Source organism: Salmo trutta, chromosome 25, assembly GCF_901001165.1.
Source record: "Salmo trutta chromosome 25, fSalTru1.1, whole genome shotgun sequence".
NCBI classification, from domain to species: Eukaryota; Metazoa; Chordata; class Actinopteri; order Salmoniformes; family Salmonidae; genus Salmo; species Salmo trutta.
In genome coordinates this window covers 15698562-15718226 of record NC_042981.1, presented here as the reverse complement: position 1 = coordinate 15718226, position 19665 = coordinate 15698562, and the positions used below count along the sequence as shown (strand labels likewise).

The 19665-nt window shown below is 45.1% G+C and overlaps 1 protein-coding gene across 5 annotated transcripts in view; it reads right to left on the bottom strand.

Moving 5' to 3' along the window:
• The window catches only part of LOC115162065 (mitogen-activated protein kinase-binding protein 1), a 58544-nt gene continuing 38879 nt past the window's right edge, over nucleotides 1-19665 (bottom strand). For 3 of the 5 annotated variants that reach the window (XM_029712997.1, XM_029713001.1, XM_029713002.1), the window contains 17 exons: nucleotides 18991-19116; nucleotides 18700-18770; nucleotides 17650-17771; nucleotides 14869-14944; nucleotides 14644-14755; nucleotides 14201-14387; nucleotides 13183-13334; nucleotides 10398-10438; nucleotides 9521-9787; nucleotides 9134-9261; nucleotides 6888-7072; nucleotides 6553-6744; nucleotides 6170-6245; nucleotides 5687-6093; nucleotides 3865-4884; nucleotides 3299-3384; nucleotides 1-3139 (listed from right to left, as the gene is read on the bottom strand). In XM_029712997.1, the coding sequence (XP_029568857.1) occupies nucleotides 2843-3139; nucleotides 3299-3384; nucleotides 3865-4884; nucleotides 5687-6093; nucleotides 6170-6245; nucleotides 6553-6744; nucleotides 6888-7072; nucleotides 9134-9261; nucleotides 9521-9787; nucleotides 10398-10438; nucleotides 13183-13334; nucleotides 14201-14387; nucleotides 14644-14755; nucleotides 14869-14944; nucleotides 17650-17771; nucleotides 18700-18770; nucleotides 18991-19116 (3545 nt within the window). In that variant the 3' untranslated portion in view covers nucleotides 1-2842. The remainder of the gene's footprint in view (nucleotides 3140-3298; nucleotides 3385-3864; nucleotides 4885-5686; nucleotides 6094-6169; nucleotides 6246-6552; nucleotides 6745-6887; nucleotides 7073-9133; nucleotides 9262-9520; nucleotides 9788-10397; nucleotides 10439-13182; nucleotides 13335-14200; nucleotides 14388-14643; nucleotides 14756-14868; nucleotides 14945-17649; nucleotides 17772-18699; nucleotides 18771-18990; nucleotides 19117-19665) is intronic. The other 2 variants (XM_029713000.1, XM_029712998.1) reach the window with 2 other exon arrangements.

Genomic DNA, 19665 nt, shown 5'->3' with positions numbered 1-19665 from the left:
TGAGTGTAATAAATATGTTTTATTCCCTGGCAGAGAGAGAGAAGTTCAGAGAGGGAATACAGTAAAAACACTGAGGTTGGTGCAAAACAGAAAACAGCTCACAAAATGCCTGAAAGGTGATCATTCCTAAAAGAGGAAATGCTGGTCCATCATCTGCAGTTTAAGACAAGTAATCATCATAACATACAAAAGGTGAGATTAGAACTAGGGTCAGCTACAGGGGTACCAGTCAGTGAAAAAAAGCGGGATCGACTCTTTAAAAAGCCTAGGGTACGTTCAACCATGCAATCCTACTAAGGAACGAGCCAGTCAGTCAACCTCCATACCTCCCCACCCTTCATGCATATATACTCATGCATACAAGCAGCAGAAAGTTATCTGTACTACTGTCCATTGAAATACAATCCTATGTCTTAATGAAACCTCCAGTCTGCTAGATAACGTTACCGTTCTGAATATTGTCAATCAGATGGGGAAATACTGAATAACTAATAAACAGCAGAATAATTCATTCTCATTCTATACCATTACCCATGTCCTGTCAGGGCTCGACTGCAATTTAAAATCTTTGCGGTCTGTCCATGCACATCCATCTAGTCATTTGTACATACAATGATTAACTCAAGAGTAGAAAGGATAAAGTTACAGGCGTGGCACTTTGAAAGGATAGAACATTGGGTACCTGATCAGACTGTTTCTACCAATATGTAAAAGTTTCCTAACAACAAGTAACAATAACTGAGAAAATACCCAGTACTGTATACACAGGTGATTAAAAGACTGTTTGAGAGCACTAGTGTATTATAGCATGTAAAATACAGCACAGAATATCATTATCGTGACCAGAGATGAGTGGTGGGAGGTGAGTGATTGGGCTGTCTATCATAGCAGCTGGGCAGTGATTTAGGTCCAACAGCAGGGGGCAATGTTGTGCTTGTCTGCGGCCACAATTACCATAGCAGCAGCAGAACATAAGAATTAGTCTGAGCCCTTGACTCAGATACATTACACCATTATATACACACACAGAGACCCTGAAGGTTCAGTTTAGTATCCTAAGCTATTACAAATACATTAATTTGACCTATGACCATTCTGATAGGAAAGAAAGTGCTTTATATTGTTACTGTCGTGGAAATGTACCAGAGACGAGGATAAAAACGTGAAGCCAATTAATGTTGAGGAATTGGTGCAGCAGAGCTCTGAATGAAATATGTTCTTACCCTCAGGTAACCCAACACTAAGATGTCTCTTTTCATTGTCACCAGAGAACATTTCTCCTTGATGTCATTTGATTCCCTGGGGCGGCAGGGTAGGCTAGTGGTTAGAGTGTTGGGCTAGTAACTGAAAGGTTGCAAGTTCGAATCCCCGAGCTGACAAGGTAAAAATCTGTCATTCTGCCCCTGAACAAGGCAGTTAACCCAGTGTTCCTAGGCCGTCATTGAAAATAAGAATTTGTTCTTAACTGGTTAAATAAAAATTCCCATAGCAGTAGATACATTTCAGTAGTTGCCTTTTGATTACAATTCAATATTATTTTGGTATTGCCGAACACATTTAGAACCATGAAAAAAGCTGGTTTTGAATTAAGGCACCCATTTCCTTGAAACATTTCACACGTTTTATAAAATGATCCAGTAGAGTTGAAGAACGAGGACACTCAGTTGATACTGTCTATCTCTTCAAGGTCTTCTGTTTTTTGCAATATTGGTCCCCCACTGATGACCTCACTCTGGCACAAAACATACTGACACCAGTCAGCAGTATCAAAACAAACTGGACAACAAGAGGCTGTGTAACATGGACCTTTTACAACATAATAAATACAACCACACAACACACACAGACAGGGCCTCTCAAATCACCCACTAAAACATGCTTATGTCTGATAATCTGGCTTCTAAGACTTAGAAGGGTCTTGTGTTCCACTTGTAGTTTTGAGGAGGCTATGGCCTGGTCCATTGTGTTGGTGGGTAAGAGCCCTGGTCGGGACAGGGACACCAACACAGAAAGTTGAAATTGTAGCGATCATAATTGTATTGTTTTAGATCACTGGGGTCAGGAAAGGTATTGAACAACAACACCCTTCGATTCTCCAAAATGTTCTGCAACTTCTACCCAAAATGATGGCCCGCATCAAAATGTAGCAACTATTCATATTTCCTTAATCTAGGGGAGATCTACAGTATCTAACAAATGGCATAACCGCTAATTACTTATGTATTCACCTCAGGCTAACTTCCTTCAAAACAAAGTAGCAGGGCACAATATTTGGCAACAGGGGTAAATAAAACAAGTGTTTGTGAGAGTGCAGTTGTCTGGTAGGTACTGTAGGTGACAGAGGGAGGAAGGTTGGTGAATGACAGTCTATAGTGCAGCTTAGCCACACTGGGAATGAATGCTGAGGTATCGATCATCCTGAGGTATCGATCATCCTGAGGGATCTCCCTACAGTATCAGTATCAGTGCTGTTGGCATGTTAGTGTTATACGTTGGCCTATTACAGTGGGCCTTTGTGCTGACTGCAAGCCACACAATCCCACCAAGTCCTACAGAGATCTGACAGGGAGAGAGGGGACCACCCAACTAGAGTCCAGCAGAGCGAGAGAGCGATAGAAGTCCTTTAACAAAGAACTTGGAAAAAATACGTCCCTCAGGAATATTTTAATTTATTCATCTTCAAAAAGTTGATTTAAAAAACGAGTACTGTAGTAAGTCCACTGATCAATCAGGTCTGCAGATATCCTTGCACAATGGCTTAAAATTCTACATTTGCCAGAGGGTTTGTTGGTTTAGTCTTAAAGGGAGGGGTAAAATAAGATGCCTCTCCCTTGAGACGTCTCTAGGAGACCTGATTGTTGTCCAGCCTCTTCTCCACAGCTTTGAGGAGGAGCTCAGAGTACTGCTCCAGCAAAGCCAGAGTCCTCTCCTCCCCTGAGCCTGATCCCCCTGTCCCTGGTCCTACAGGCCGGCAGGCCAGCATACACAGGGAGCCTCCTGCTGCAGGTTCTCCAGAGGGGGATGGTGGTGAGCTCTGGGGCAGGGAGCTCAGCTCGGCCCTCACAACCTCAAAGGCCTCAGACAGGACCCGGGCCATCTCATGCTGCTCCTGCCTGGAGGCTACTGGCACACTGTTCACCTGCAAGACACAGACATTACCACAAAAATGAAGTGTATGGAACTGTTCTAAGATGTTGTTGTACATTGATTGCTGTATATCAACAGCACATGTCATCTTTGAATCTCCCAGACAGAGATAGTGGTCTATAAAATAGTAGCCTTTCAGTGAGTGACTCACCATCCTGTAGAACCAGGAGGCCTTCCTAAACGAGTTCTGTAGCTCGCTGGCCAACACCCTGCACGACTCCATACTGAGAGAATTGTCTATTTAAGAGGAGAGAGATGTGGTACATGGTAAGGCTCACGCTGCTTAAAACAGCATAGCACAAGCAACTACAAGACAATAGGTTATTTCGTTGGGCAATTTGCCAACATAGGAAACATGTCAACAATATGTAATCATAGAATTTGGAATGTTTGATCTTTTACACAAGAAGGGATGGAAACACAGCAGGACAAGGACCAATGTTAATGAAAAGGGGGAAGTGAAAAAGCGAGAGATGAGACCAGGAGATTAAGAGAGTGTGGTAGAGCGAGAGAGAGAGAAAGAATGAGAGCATGCCTCACCAATCGAGAGAAACCGGTTAAGTGACGGAGGACATGGACAGGGTGAAGGTGAAGAGTACATGGGGGTGGAGACGGCAGGCCACAGTGCACCAGTAGTAAAGAAGTGCTTGGTGCTGGTCAGGGGCAGGCCCAGACGCAGAGATGACAGGGTGAAGGAGGGAGAACGCTGGAGCAAACCTGTGCGGTCCTGGCCGGGCCCTCGTTGTGACAGCAGGTAGACCGGATTTCCCTGAAGAGACAGCTCCGTCACTGGGCTCTCCTCCTGGGTCAGGCCCTGGCATTCCTCTGTCTTTGGCTGTTCCAGTCTGTTGTCTACAACAGGGGCCTCAGGACGCAGCTCTGCTGTGAGACCAAGCTGCTCCGCCTCAGGGCTCTGCACTAGGCTAGTCTCCACAGGAGCAGCAGGGGAGGGGGACAGTGCAATGACTAGCTGGACGTTGTTGGAGAGCAGTGGTGGTTGATTCTGGCCCTGCTGGGGCAACAAGCTAACTGGTGATCTGGGGGAGAGGTTGTCCTCTTTGACAGTCTTGGAGGAAGTGGTGGTGGTCTTGGAGGTACCGTTGGGTGTGAAGACTGCCAGGGAGGGCTTGTCTGGGAGGGACTTGGAGATGTCCAGGTTGAGCTGGGGCCGGGTGCTGCACGTCAGCTTGGCCTGCAGACTCTTGGTGGTTGGGTTAGGGTTAGAGCTAGCTATGAGTGTGGGGAAAACAGCAGCTTGGGGCATGGCTAAACCCATCCCTGAGAGGGAGGAAGACGCCGAGGAGACCATGGCCACTGGGATAGATGTTTTAGTACTCGGACTCTGGGAGGAGCAGCTCTGACTCTTGGTCATTGGAGGGTTGGAGTTGGAGGTGTTGGAACTACTTCCAGACCCAGACTCCTCCTCAGTCACGTTTAGGTCGTCTCCCATGGACACGGAGCGGGACATCTTGGCCATGGAACTGGTGGTGGGGCTCATGTAGGAGCAGCGGGACTTCAGGCTCCTGGGCATAGTGGCTGTGCTGTGGCTGGTACTGGTGTTGTCCTGAGGCTGGGGGGAGGTGGGGCTGCAGAAGGGGGGCATGCTGGGCAGTGTGCTGCGGGGGGTGATGGAGAGTGTCCCTGGACCCTCGCTGGCCTGGGAGTGATGGAACTGGGAGTGATGGGTCAGGGGGGCCACCTCCTTGGAGGGCCGAGGCAGGGTTAGAGGCATGTCTACTGGTAACAAGAGAGAGACAGAGAATAAAGGTAAATTATTAGGCTATGCAGGCCAGGGCGACAACATCTGTGTCTCTTATCAGAAATTGTTTTAGTCGTGGGAATATTTTGGGAACAGATTTCCTAAATTAAACTAATTTGAAGCTGAATTCCTGGTGATTTAAGTATTTTTTGGTCCGCAAGCCACCTGCTGCCGACCAGTGTTTTACACAGGTCCCTAGTGTCTGGGCTGGAGCGTGAAGTCACTAGCTCTGCTGGTCGGCTACTACATAGCAACCTAGATGGCCGTTTTGGGCAAAAATGTGTATTTATTATGAAGTTCGATCCCCACAGTGAATTCTTTTAAAGTTTGCTACAAATCGAGATCTTTAATTAAACAGTGATCCATTGTGACATTTTTTGTCTCACAGGATCACGTGCTGACACAGACCCAATCACGGGCTGGGCAGGCTACGAGGAGGCTTGCGCTCTCATGCCATAGACATTAAGGTTGATGCTCAGGCAGGATGAATACGACTACATCGACCATGATCCTTTGCTGAGCAACACAAAGCAATATGGAGCGCTACAAATGTAAAAAACCTCTGGCTTCATGAGCCATCGGGAGTTTCCCATAGGAATATGTGGATGACGTCAGCACCATCACTATCTACTGGATTTATACCATACATAGAATATAAGATGAGGACCTTCTTAAATCATAACATTGTTCCGCAATACATTATCATAACATTGTCCATTAATACATTATCATAACATCATTACACAAGATATTATCACAATCCCTTCCTTAGTGTCTCACCCTCAGTGTGCAGGTTGTGGACTGACTGGGACTTCCTCATGCCTGTAGTTGTGAGGTGAGAGGCTGTAGCCTTGGCCACAGGGCTGACCATCCTACGGGAGTCCACTGCAGGGTTAAACACCTTCTTCCTCAGAGGAGAGGCCCGCAGATTAAAACACTTCTCCGTTGTGTCCACTACTTCTAGTCTCCCGGTGGGGCCCTTTTGAGAGTCTTCTGAGAGCTTCCTCTGGCTGTGGCCATAGTCCTGAGACTGGCTATAGTCTTGGCTCTGGTCTCTGTCCTGGTTGTGGCTCTGGCCCTGGTTGTGCTCCATGAGAGGCCTCACCTGAGAGACCAGGGGCTTCACCACACCGCTGCCTACCTTCCCCTCACCAATGCTCTTAGATAGGAATGGAAAGGAGGTCCTGCTAGAAAGGAAAAACAATGAGTCATTCAGCTGGGACTGTTTGTCAAAATATTCAGTTGATTTAAAATGATATCTACCTTCCAGGATAGCATTGGGACAGGAACTTGGAGGAGATGCTGATACTGTCAGGGGTGGCAACTCTCGTCGGACTCACTGACAATCAGAGAGGATTAATACAATTGATACATCTGGAAAATAGTTTTACTATTACCGTGTGTGTCTTTGTTATGTGTAAACTACTATGTCTCATGTACTCCTGGCAGCACAATCAATTTCCCTGTGTGGACAATAGTCTCTGGGTGCATCCCAATAATATTTATTTACTCCTGAAGTGTGCACGTGTTCACTACTTCTATTAACAAAAGCATTGGATTGGTGGAGGCATGGGATAGTGGGAGTTTCCAGCAACATGTCTTATACCAGTCAAGGAGAAGGTAACTGGGATGTAGACTGTTCTTACCTGGGTTGTTAAGCTCAGCCAGGTTGCCAAAGTGCTGTTTGAGGAAGGCCTCCTGGTCCGGGGTCTGGGGTACTACCGTCCTCCCCTTGGCATCTCCCCTCCCAACGCCCCCCTCCTCTTCCACCTCCAGTTCCTCCATGTCCAATTCAGAGGAATTCCCATCCATACCGAGAGGCTCAATGGGCTCAGAGTCTGACACACAGACAATTTGATTAACTAGTGGAGGTACATTGCATAAAAACGTCCACAGGGAAACTGTGTGAGCCCTGTGTGTGTGTGTGTGTGTGTGTGTGTGTGTGTGTGTGTGTGTGTGTGTATGCTTGTGTGGGGCTCACCCTCTCCAGGAGGCTGCTGCTGACTGTCTGGGCTGGACAGTCTGCTGCTGGAGTAGTCCACAGAGAAGGCACTGTCTGAGCTGTGTTTGTCATGGTGGCCCTGGCTCCACTGGTTGTGGTTCTGGTACCCCTTCACACTCCTGCTGGCCCCAGGCCCAGGCAGCAGCTCCTTCACCAGGTACTCACTACAGAGAGAGAAACACACATAGTAGAGTGTAAGTTTATTAAAGTGCTAGGATGCATCCCAGATGCCACCATATTCCCTATACAGTGCACTACTTATGACCTGGGTCCATAGGGCATAGGGTACCAAGTGTTACTACACAATATAACAGCAATTGATAAGACATTACATAGTGAAAACAACATTCCAGACCCTAAGTATCTGGATATATGGATTACATGATACAGTGTGTACAGTGCCTTCAGAAACTATTCACACCCCTTGACTTTTTCCACATGTTGTTGTTTTACAGCCTGAATTTAAAACTGATTAAATTGAGATTGTTGGTCACTGGCTCACACACAATACCCCATCATGTCAAAGTGGAATGATGTTTTCTAAATGTTTACAAATGAATTAAAAATGAAAATCTGAAATGTCTTGAGTCAATATGTATTCAACCCCTTTGTTATGGCAAACCTAAATAACAAGTCACATAATAAGATACATGACCTCACTCTGTGTTCAATAATAGTGTTAAGCATGATTTATAATGACTACCTCATCTCTGTACCCACACATACAATTATCTGTAAGGTCCCTCAGTCAAGCAGTGAATTTCAAACACAGATTCAACCACAAAAACCAGGGAGGTTTTCCAATGCCTCGCTAAGAAGGGCACTTATTGGTAGATGGGTAACAATTAAATAAACAGACATTGAATATCACTTTGAGCATGGTGACGTTATTAATTACACTTTGGATGGTGTATCAATACACCCAGTCACTACAAAGATACAGGCATCCTTCCTAACTCAGTTGCCGGAGAGGAAGGAAACCGCTCAGGGGTTTCACAATGAGGCCAATGATGACTTTAAAACAGTTACAGAGTTTAATGGCTGTGATAGGAGAACACTGAGGACGGATCAATAACATTATAGTTACTCTACAATACTAACCTGAATGACAGAGTGAAAAGAAGGAAGACTGTACAGAATAAAAATATTCCAAAACATACATCCTGCTTGCAACAAGGCACTAAAGTAATACTGCAAAAAATGTTGCAAAGCAATTCACTTTTTGTAATTAATACAAAGTGTTATGTTTGGGGCAAATCCAATTCAACACATTACTGAGTACCAATCTCCACATTTTCAGGCATTGTGATGGCTGCATCATGTTATGAGTATGCTTGTAATTGATAAGGACTGGGGAGTTTTTTTAGAGAAACAAATAAACAGATTGGAGCTAAGCACAGGTAAAATTCTAGAGGAAAACCTGGTTCAGTCTGCTTTCCACCAGACACTGGGAGATGAATTCACCTCCCAGCAGGACAATAAACTAAAACACAAGGCCAAATCTACACTGGAGTTGTTTACCAAGAAGACAGTGAATGTTCCTGAGTGGCCGAGTTACAGTTTTGACTTAAATCTACTTGAAAATCTATGGCTTGAAAATGGTTTTCTAGCAGTGATCAACAACCAATTTCACAGAACTTGAAGAATGTTGAAAATAATAAAAATGGGCAAATGTTGCACAATCCTGGTGTGGAAAACTCTTAGAGACTTACCCAGAAAGACTGACAGCTCTTAGAGACTCACCTAGAAAGACAGCCGGAATCACTGTCAAAGGTGCTTCTACAAAGTATTGACTGAGTGGGTTGAATACTTATATAAATTAGATTTTTATTTAGTTTTAAAGAAATTAGCAAAAATGGCTAAAACAATGTTTTCACTTTGTCATTATGGGGTATTGTGTGTAGATAGATGGGTGAGACAAGAAATCCATTTAACCAATTTTGAATTCAGGTTGTAACAACAAAATGTGGAATAAGTCAAGAGGTATGAATACTTTCTGAAGGCACTGCATTTAGTATACAAACTACAGTATATGATATGTAGGGGCCAGGAGTCTTTCCATGTCAGAGAAAACTACAGGCCACAACTATATTGTATGTGTACTATGATAAGGCAGTGATATACACCAATGGCATAATGGAGAGATTATAGAGATCCAGGAGAAAAAAGGTAGAAGCTGTGTGTTTACCTGACGGCTCATTGATTGATTCATTTGATTGATTTACCTGCCGGCTAAGCTGACCCTGTCCTCAAAGCCGTCGGGGTACAGCACTGGGCCTGTCTCTGTGTTAGGTGTCTGTGGAGAGAGCATGATGTATTTGGGCCGCTGCTGGGACCTCTGCTCAGACTCCCCCTGCAAGAAACACAACATGACAAAATACTATGAATCATAAAACATCACCTGAATTAACTGAATTGGACCTTACAATCCTCAATACACAAAATACGGATGAGAGTACCATGGTTTATTCAACCTATTTTGTGCCCCATGGTTGAACATTTAGAAGTATTAAATCCATAGGTAACATAGATGGAGTAATACATTGTCTATCTACTGTATCAAGCAGGGCCAAAGTAAGGTCAGGTGGCTGTTCTCTGTTAAATTAACTCACCCATACAGTGAGGGGTTGCAGGCTGATGGTGCTGCCCAGCTCGTCCTCTCTGAATGGGTCTCTGAAGGAGTCAGAAACAGGCTGGGTCTGGGTCTTAGTGGGGGAGGAGGGGGGCATAGCGAAGGAGTCCAGCTGTCTGAGGTCCAACATGGACTTGACCATCAGATCCATGCTGTCCATGCGTCTGGACCAGCGGCGCCGCGGACGGGGACCCCTGTCCTCAGAGTGGTGACTGCCCTGGGAAGACCGCCTGCCAAAAGAGTTCTCCTACAGGACACACACACACACACACACACACACACACACACACACACACACACACACACACACACACACGAGTTGTGAGCCTACAGTTTATAATGGGAATATTCACAGACTGAGTCTGAATTAAATTTCTACTTTACAAGTGACAAAAAGAAGAGCAAAAATACATGGGAGACAAGGCTGGGGGCAGAGACGACTGAGGAAAGGCTGGGGGCAGAGACGACTGAGGAAAGGCTGGGGGCAGAGACGACTGAGGAAAGGCTGGGGGCAGAGACGACTGAGGAAAGGCTGGGGGCAGAGACGACTGAGGAAAGGCTGGGGGCAGAGACGACTGAGGAAAGGCTGGGGGCAGAGACGACTGAGGAAAGGCTGGGGGCAGAGACGACTGAGGAAAGGCTGGGGGCAGAGACGACTGAGGAAAGGCTGGGGGCAGAGACGACTGAGGAAAGGCTGGGGGCAGAGACGACTGAGGAAAGGCTGGGGGCAGAGACGACTGAGGAAAGGCTGGGGGCAGAGACGACTGAGGAAAGGCTGGGGGCAGAGACGACTGAGGAAAGGCTGGGGGCAGAGACGACTGAGGAAAGGCTGCTTCACAAAGACTGCTGCTACTAACCCTTTTCAGTTCGTGAGAGTTGTGCTTTTCATCTGAGGTGTCTGAAAAACAAACACAAAACCAATTGATATCACAATGTGTCCTGTCAACTTTGTGAAGAACCACATTCTTAATACTGCAGCTATATTGCTTGCTTGTGTACATACAGTACCAGTCAAAAGTTTGGACACACCTACTCATTCAAGGGTTTTTATTTATTTTTTACAATGTTCTACATTGTAGAATAATAGTGAAGACATCAAAACTATGAAATAACACATGGAATCATGTAGTAACCAAAAAAGTGTTAAATCTAAATATACTGCTCAAAAAAATAAAGGGAACACTTAAACAACACATCCTAGATCTGAATGAAATAAATCATGTTATTAAATACTTTTCTCTTTACATAGTTGAATGTGCTGACAACAAAATCACACAAAAATAATCAATGGAAATCCAATTTATCAACCCATGGAGGTCTGGATTTGGAGTCACACTCAAAATTAAAGTGGAAAACCACACTACAGGCTGATCCAACTTTGATGTAATGTCCTTAAAACAAGTCAAAATGAGGCTCAGAAGTGTGTGTGGCCTCCACGTGCCTGTATGACCTCCCTACAACGCCTGGGCATGCTCCTGATGAGGTGGCGGATGGTCTCCTGAGGGATCTCCTCCCAGACCTGGACTAAAGCATCCGCCAACTCCTGGACAATCTGTGGTGCAACGTGGCGTTGGTGGATGGAGCGAGACATGATGTCCCAGATGTGCTCAATTGGATTCGGGTCTGGGGAACGGGCGGGCCAGTCCATAGCATCAATGCCTTCCTCTTGCAGGAACTGCTGACACACTCCAGCCACATGAGGTCTAGCATTGTCTTGCATTAGGAGGAACCCAGGGCCAACCGCACCAGCATATGGTCTCACAAGGGGTCTGAGGATCTCATCTCGGTACCTAATGGCAGTCAGGCTACCTCTGGCGAGCACATGGAGGGCTGTGCGGCCCCCCAAAGAAATGCCACCCCACACCATGACTGACCCACCGCCAAACCGGTCATGCTGGAGGATGTTGCAGGCAGCAGAACGTTCTCCACGGCGTCTCCAGACTCTGTCACATGTGCTCAGTGTGAACTTGCTTTCATCTGTGAAGAGCACAGGGCGCCAGTGGCGAATTTGCCAATCTTGGTGTTCTCTAGCAAATGCCAAACGTCCTGCACGGTGTTGGGCTGTAAGCACAACCCCCACCTGTGGACGTCGGGCCCTCATACCACCCTCATGGAGTCTGTTTCTGACCGTTTGAGCAGACACATGCACATTTGTGGCCTGGTCATTTTGCAGGGCTCTGGCAGTGCTTCTCCTGCTCCTCCTTGCACAAAGGCGGAGGTAGCGGTCCTGCTGCTGGGTTGTTGCCCTCCTACGGCCTCCTCCACGTCTCCTGATGTACTGGCCTGTCTCCTGGTAGCGCCTCCATGCTCTGGACACTACGCTGACAGACACAGCAAACCTTCTTGCCACAGCTCGCATTGATGTGCCATCCTGGATGAGCTGCACTACCTGAGCCACTTGTGTGGGTTGTAGACTCCGTCTATGCTACCACTAGAGTGAAAGCACCGCCAGCATTCAAAAGTGACCAAAACATCAGCCAGGAAGCATAGGAACTGAGAAGTGGTCTGTGGTCTTCACCTGCAGAACCACTCCTTTATTGGGGGTGTCTTGCTAATTGCCTATAATTTCCACTTGTTGTCTATTCCATTTGCACAACAGCATGTGAAATGTATTGTCAATCAGTGTTGCTTCCTAAGTGGACAGTTTGATTTAACAGAAGTGTGATTGACTTGGAGTTACATTGTGTTGTTTAAGTGTTCCCTTTATTTTTTTGAGCAGTGTACATTTTAGATTTGAGATTCTTCAAAGTAGCCACCCTTTGTCTTGATGACAGCTTTGCACACTCTTGGCATTCTCTCAACCAGTTTCACCTGGAATGCTTTTCCAACAGTCTTGAAGGAGTTCCCACATATGCTGAGCACTTGTTGGCTGCTTTTCCTTCACTCTGCGGTCCAACTCATCCCAAACCATCTCAATTGGGTTGAGGTTGGGTGATTGTGGAGGCAAGGTTATCTGACGCAGCACTCCATCACTCTCCTTCTTGGTCAAATAGCCCTTACACAGCCTGGAGGTGTGTTGGGTCATTGTCTTGTTGAAAAACAAATGATAGTCCCACTAAGCGCAAACCAGATGGGATGGTGTATCGCTGCAGAATGCTGTGGTAGCCATGCTGGTTAAGTGTGCCTTGAATTCTAAGTAAATCACTGACAGAGTCACCGCAAAGCACCCCCACACCATCACACCTCCTCCTCCATGCTTTACGGTGGGAACCACACATGCGGAGATCATCCGTTCACTTACTCTGCGTCTCACAAAGACATGGTGGTTGGAACCAAAAATCTCAAATTTGGACTCATCAGACCAAAGGACAGATCACCAGTCTAATGTCCATTGCTCGTGTTTCTTGGCCCAAGCAAGTATCTTCTTCGTATTGGTGTCCATTAGTAGTGGTTTCTTTGCAGTAAATCGCCGGATTGACTGACATTCATGTCTTAAAGTAATGATGGACTGTCGTTTCTCTTTGCTTATTTGAGCTGTTCTTGCCATAATATGGACTTGGTCTTTTACCAAATAGGGCTATCTTCTGTATACCACCCCTACCTTGTCACAACACAACTGATTGGATCAAACGCATTAAGAAGGAAAGAAATCCCACAAATGAACTTATTTTGACTGGTACTGTATGTTAGTGAGATACCAACCTGTGTCTTCTCCTGCACTGCAGCCTGACACCATGTAAGGAGAGACCCTCTCTTCCTCATCCTCCTCTTCTATCCCCTCCTCCTCCACCTCTTTGTCACTGTCGGAGGACATGGTGACAATGGGAGGGGTGCTATGTACCTCTCTCCTGGTGCTGCACAGGACAGACAGAGAATTGAACACACACTATTAGGTGACAATAGTCAAACGGAACATGTTGTATGTGTCCTAAATGGCACCGTATTCCCTATATAGTGCACTACTTTTGACCAGAGCCCTATGGCTCCTGGTCAAAAGTAGTGCACTATAAAGGGGAATAGGGTGCCATTTGGGACGCACAGAGTGCATTTCCAGTTGACATTGAATAACTCTCATAATAACTAACAACGGTCATAGCAACAAGCCTGTAGACAAACAAGGGGGCGGCAGGTATCCTAGTGGTTAAGAGCGTTTGGCCAGTAATCTAAATGGTTGCTGGTTCGAATCCCAGAGCAGACAATCAATCAATCAATCAAATGTATTTATGAAGCCCTTCTTACATCAGCTGATGTCACAAAGTGCTGTTCAGAAACCCAGCCTAAAACCCCAAACAGCAAGCAATGCAGGTGTAGAAGCACGGTGGCTAGGAAAAACTCCCTAGAAAGGTGGAAAATCTGAAGCAGACAAGATGGAAAATCTGTCTATGTGCCCATGAGCAAGGCACTTAACCCTAGTTCCTCTCGTCTGCTAAATGACTAAAATGTAAACAATTCAGGGTTAACATTTGTCTTTCACTCCATCAATCAAATGTATTATGCCAATTGGCATTCAGAATATGTGTCTCCACTAAGTTATGTAAACGTTATGTTTGCTTTCTGCGGGTATTAGCTAGCACAAAACATGTTATCCCATTAACTACATAGTCCAAGGAGGCCCTTTGCCCCACGAGGAGCTAACAGGAACAAGATAACAAACAACAGGAATAAGTCATATGAGTCAAGGTACTTGTCCCACATTAGTGTGTTTAAATACTGCAGCTACCTCAGATTGCAAGGTTTGTGAGGTGGGGTCTTCTGAACTGGCTTGCCGTTTTGCTTGAGGTCCGAGAGACGCTGTCTCATACTGATGGTCAGCTCCGGGGCCAGACGCCACACAAAGATACAGCTATCACCAGACACAGTTATCATGTGCTTGCAGTCATTGGTAAACTTCATTCCAGTCACAACCTCTGTGAAAAAGAAAAAAGACAAACAAATGAAAACGAGGAAAATATCTGGGCACTCAATTATGGACATTTTTACAAAGAAATTATCTGTGGAATTCACAGTATGAGAGGTCATTAAAAGCACTGATGGACATGATGATGAAGAGCAATTCCAGATGGTTTCTCCTTTCTGAATACACTGCTGGCTGCAGATTGTCAGTCACACATTTTGCTGTATTTCTTCTAACTAAATGGGGTATTTTTGTTTTTTTTGTTTTACCAGAGTGTCCAAACATGGTGGCCACACACTCCCCAGAGTAGAAGTCAAAGATGCTGATGTTCTTGTCTGAACAGCTGGTGGCCACATACAGCCCTGAGGGGTCTGTCTGAACCTGAAGAGCGAAAAAGACAACTGTGGGCCCATTTTTATAAACCAGCTACGGTGTTGTCAAATTAGTCTTCACAGCAACACTACATGACATGAAAACATGCAAGCCTAACCCACCTTGATGACAGTCCCATCCTCTCCTTGGGAGCCCTTGTACAGTTTCTTCTGTTTGCCGTTACTGATGTTGAAGATTCTGTTGTTAGGGGAAGGAAGTGTCAAACTAAGAACTAGCCTAACAACCTACAGGCACAGAGGTTCTATTCAGATCTCAACATGAAAACACACCAGCAGCTCAATACTCCAGGAGTAAATCACAAAGACAGTTCTGCTTTCTAAGCACCCGTGGCTTTATCAGGTGATCAATCCTCTGTTTTATCAAATGTCAGCACATCTATAAGATGATGGAGGGCAATAAGTCAATGACCAAGTCAGACGCGTCTGTCCATTTACGTCCTCCCTCAGCAGTTAAGTTATAGACTGAAAAACATTCAGATCAAGAGACTGAGTCATATGACCTTGATAGTTCAATGAAACATTGGACTGTGTTCTGTTCATGAGTCAACCAACTCTGTGCAGCAGTGGGGTATACTACAAAGCACGATTAATGAATTAGCCAGCTAACTGAAATAACTTTACATTTTTTTGAAGCATAGGTTTGAAATGGGCATGGTCTAATTGACTCAACAATCAAAAACACATATCAAAGTTAAGCTTTCTTAATGAACCAGAAAATCAATAGTTATTCCTGGTTGTTTATCAAAGTTAGCTGGCCAACTCATTGATCCTACTTTGTAGCATACCCTCTCTGCTCAGCTGGTATGCATGTCTCTCCCCATCTGACCACATGGGGTCACGCTAACAGCCTAACTGGTGCATTTCCACTGAGTGCCAGAAGGAGAGACCAGCAGCCACCAGCTAGCTGGCAGGCAACCACCCAACAAGGCCCAGTCAGGGCCCTGTCAACCTTGTGGGGAGTTGGCAAAGTGTGAGGGCAGCCAGTCAACCATTGAGTCACACTCTTAAGCACCGCCACTTAGTTGTATAAGGAACAAATCAGAGCCTGTTAAACAAGAGCTAAGCCCTCTAACTCTACCAGAAATAAATACACAAAAAGGCCTGGGGGACATTTATCATTCAGATGCAGTTAAAACAGCCTAGTTTCCATAGTAATGTTTAATCACTGTGCTGAAACAGCAGAGGAGCATGAGGTGTGTTTACAGTTGACTTTAAGCATCTCGAGCGGAGGGAAAGGCCTATTTGGAGTCGTACTACGCTGCCACACTCATCTTATTTACACCAACTGTTCGGTTTCCAAACCACAGGGCGGGGAGGGGGGGCACGCCCCATTTATATATATATACACTACACTTTTGTGGTTACTACATGATTCCATATGTGTTATTTCATTGTTTTTTGTGTCTTCACTATTATTCTACAATGTAGAAAATAGTAAAAATATAGAAAAACCCTGGAATGGGTAGGTGTGTCCAAACTTTTGACTGGTACTGTATATATTTTTATTTCTTAAGGAACTCAGTCCGGCTTTAAACTTACTTTTGAAAGTTCTAATAGTAAATGCACAAGCTGCAATATCCAAAATGGGTACTGCATTATCAGTTCCTCTTGTCAGTCATTGAATACCTTAGAGAGCTGTTTATAACTTGTAAGAACTGTCCAGATCAACTAGCCCATGTCAGCTAATGTTTTCTATTTCGTTTTTTTAGCCCATAGAATTTTGTCAATCAAATATCACATGAATACACAGACATGGCAAAATGTATAGAATTGCAAGAACATTTGCTTTAAAACGGCAACATTTTCTTTGCACCCTATGACAAAATGTGTAGAATTGCAGGAAATAAGCTTTAACCCTGCAAAATTGTCTCCACCAACAAGAGGGGTGTGAACAGTTTGTCATGAACAGTGCTTGTGGCCATAGAAATAGACGTGACACGTGCACAGAAGGGGTGCGGGATGTTCCCCAATGCTGGAAGGGGCCCCCCGAGTGATAAAGTTTGGGAACCCCTGGATTAATAAAGCAGTCCGTAATAAAGCATAACTTGTGGGTAGTTGATAACATAACTTGGTTGTTTGAAATTTCTCCGTTATGGTAGAATTTTCAACCATAACAATTTAATCTCAGATTCATATTGTAACACCCATGGGGTATTTAGGATATAAAGGGGACTGGCCATTCAAACAAGTAGGCACACGACCTGCTGGAGTGGTGAAACAGAGAGGCACATTTTTTACAAGTCTGCATTTGAAATATCAGCATTGTAAGCCAACGCTATGCCATAATTTCTCTCAAAGCGTGTGTTATTGTCGTTGATGCAGGGTGGAGAACGTGAGTGAGAGATGTAAACACTTGAGCAGGCAGGCAGGCAGACGGAGGCTCAGGTCAGGACAGGCTACAGACAGGCTTCACCAGCCAGGGGCTGGGCCCCTGATCTCATCCTTCCTGTGTTTACAACACTCGAGTTAGGACTAATCCACCTGCTAGGGAGGGATGACTGCAAAGTCTGACAGATTACGGAGAGGTCAAACACAAATACACTCACGTGCTTGCGCACGCACGTACTCCCATGCACATACCAGTGGAGGCTGCTGAGGGGAGGACGGCTCATAATAATGTCTGGAATGGAGCGAATAGAACGTTATCAAACGCATCAAAGATGTGGTTTCTATGTGGTTGATACCACTCCATTGACTCCATTCCAGACATTATTATGAGCTATCCTCCCCTCAGCAGCCTCCACTGGCACGTACTCACACTCGCGTACTGTACGCATACACACAGACAGACTAACACTGTGATCACACACACATTGACGCACATATACATACACAGAAAACAATAATTAGGACAAACAAGGACAAGTAGACCAGGCCCCCCACCTGATGCTGCGGTCCTGACAACCAATAACAGCATACTTCCTGGTGGGGTCAATATCCATGTCATACAGCGTTGTCTTGCGTACGATGTGGTGGGTGCGGGTAAACACTGTTCCTTCATCCGACTGTAAACGACAGGGTAAAAACAACCAGAGGTTAAAACAGGTCACCACTCACAACACTACTGTAAATGATCCAGTGAGAAATGAGAGCTGTCCTATTTAAGCTGTTTTGGCAGACATATTGTTACAACGAGTCATAGTATGCGTCCCTATGGGCCCTGGTCAATAGTGGTACATATAGGGAAGAGGTTTCCATTTGGGACGCAGCCATATTCTAATAAACTACAAAATGTATCCCTGTAGGGCTTTTTGTTGCTTTTCTAGCAGTGTGCAGTGACTTCTAAAGCAGTCCATGGATTAAATGGTAGAGAATGACAATACTTTCCATCTACTTGTTAATTAGATTGTAACATTTACATACAGAGGGTTAGAATTGCACACCGATCTCAATGTGGATGAATTAGAATTTTCTCCATTTGTTACTTCATACACTGGTTAGGTTAAGTTCCAAGAGTCAACCTGAAAATAGTCTGACTACTTCAGGATTACGCTATCACCTCAAAAGACTCGAAAGACTACTCCAATTCTGAAGTTAATTTAATTTCATTCACTAAAATGGCTTTGGTCACATGATATCACCAGTCTCACTTTGTGTCTTCTTCCTCTATGTATACCATTACATTATTATCTGCTTCTTGACACCCAAAACTGCCAGCGCTGCTAAGAACAATATGTAGTAAGGAGGACCTGCCGGGGACTTGGGGCATACAACAGCCAGGGTGACACAGAAAGCCTTAGAGGAAAAGTGTCGTTGTTTAATTAAATAGGGGTTGGCTGAGCCACAGTTAAGAATGTGGGTCCATGGCCACAATATGTAGAGAGATCATGATGAAATATTGCCAAGCCTTAACAAAAAAGCATTAGTCCCCCGAACCTAGTTAAACCTCCAGCAGCAGCTGTTCTAGAGCAGCGCCATTGTGTGGGTGTTTACCTTCTGCGCTGTGCGGAAGTAGATGCTCTTGTCAGCGCCACAGCTGATCATCCTGACCTTGCCTTCATCGGCTAAAAGAGAAGGAGCACTGTTACCATGGCAATAATAACCATGTTTACTTTAAACTGCGAGCTAGTGCCACAACTGACACTTCCTTGACACCTTTGGAAGCCAAAGGTCTAACTTCCATAGCTAATATAACTGTTAAAGGAGTGAGACTTGAGAGTTTGAGGTAAAGGGGGGTGGTTGGCAGGATGTTGTAAAGGGTCAAAGGTCATCTGCAAATCTCACCAGCGAATCGTACAGCGGTGATGGAAGAGGAGTGTTCATCCAGCGTCTGCAGCAGGCTGTACTCCCGCTCTGCGTCCAGCACGTGGATCAGCCGGTCTCGACTCGCTGTGGCTAGCAGCTTCAGCCCTGTCACACACAACGCACACAAACTTATTTTAATTCATTACCAGACACTCTTAACCAGAGCGACTTATAGTCAGTGCATTCAAATGGGTCAAAACAGCCACATATCACAGTCATTACAAGAAAAAAACCTTCTTCACACCACATACAGGCCTACATTACACTCCAGGATACTCCAGGACACTAGCAACTTACCAGCAGCCAACCCCTGTTCTCCATTTCAGTGGTGGTAAATCCTTTTCATTAGGAGGTCCTTTTTGTTTTTAACAGCCATAAAGCATCTTATATTAGCCTAATAACCAATGAGCTAACGGACACATCACATGGATATCGAAACCAATCAAAAATGGATTTGAAGCACTTCCCCAGAGTGGACTTGATTGAATTTCCAACCGGAATCATTTCAATAAATGAAAAGCACTACCCTCTCCTTGCTGAGATTGAATGTGGAGGATGAATCGAGGATGAATTGCATAGCAATACCAGGTTCCCCCTCTTATCCATTATGATTTAAAAGGCTAAACTGATCCTATATCAGCACTCGTCGACTCT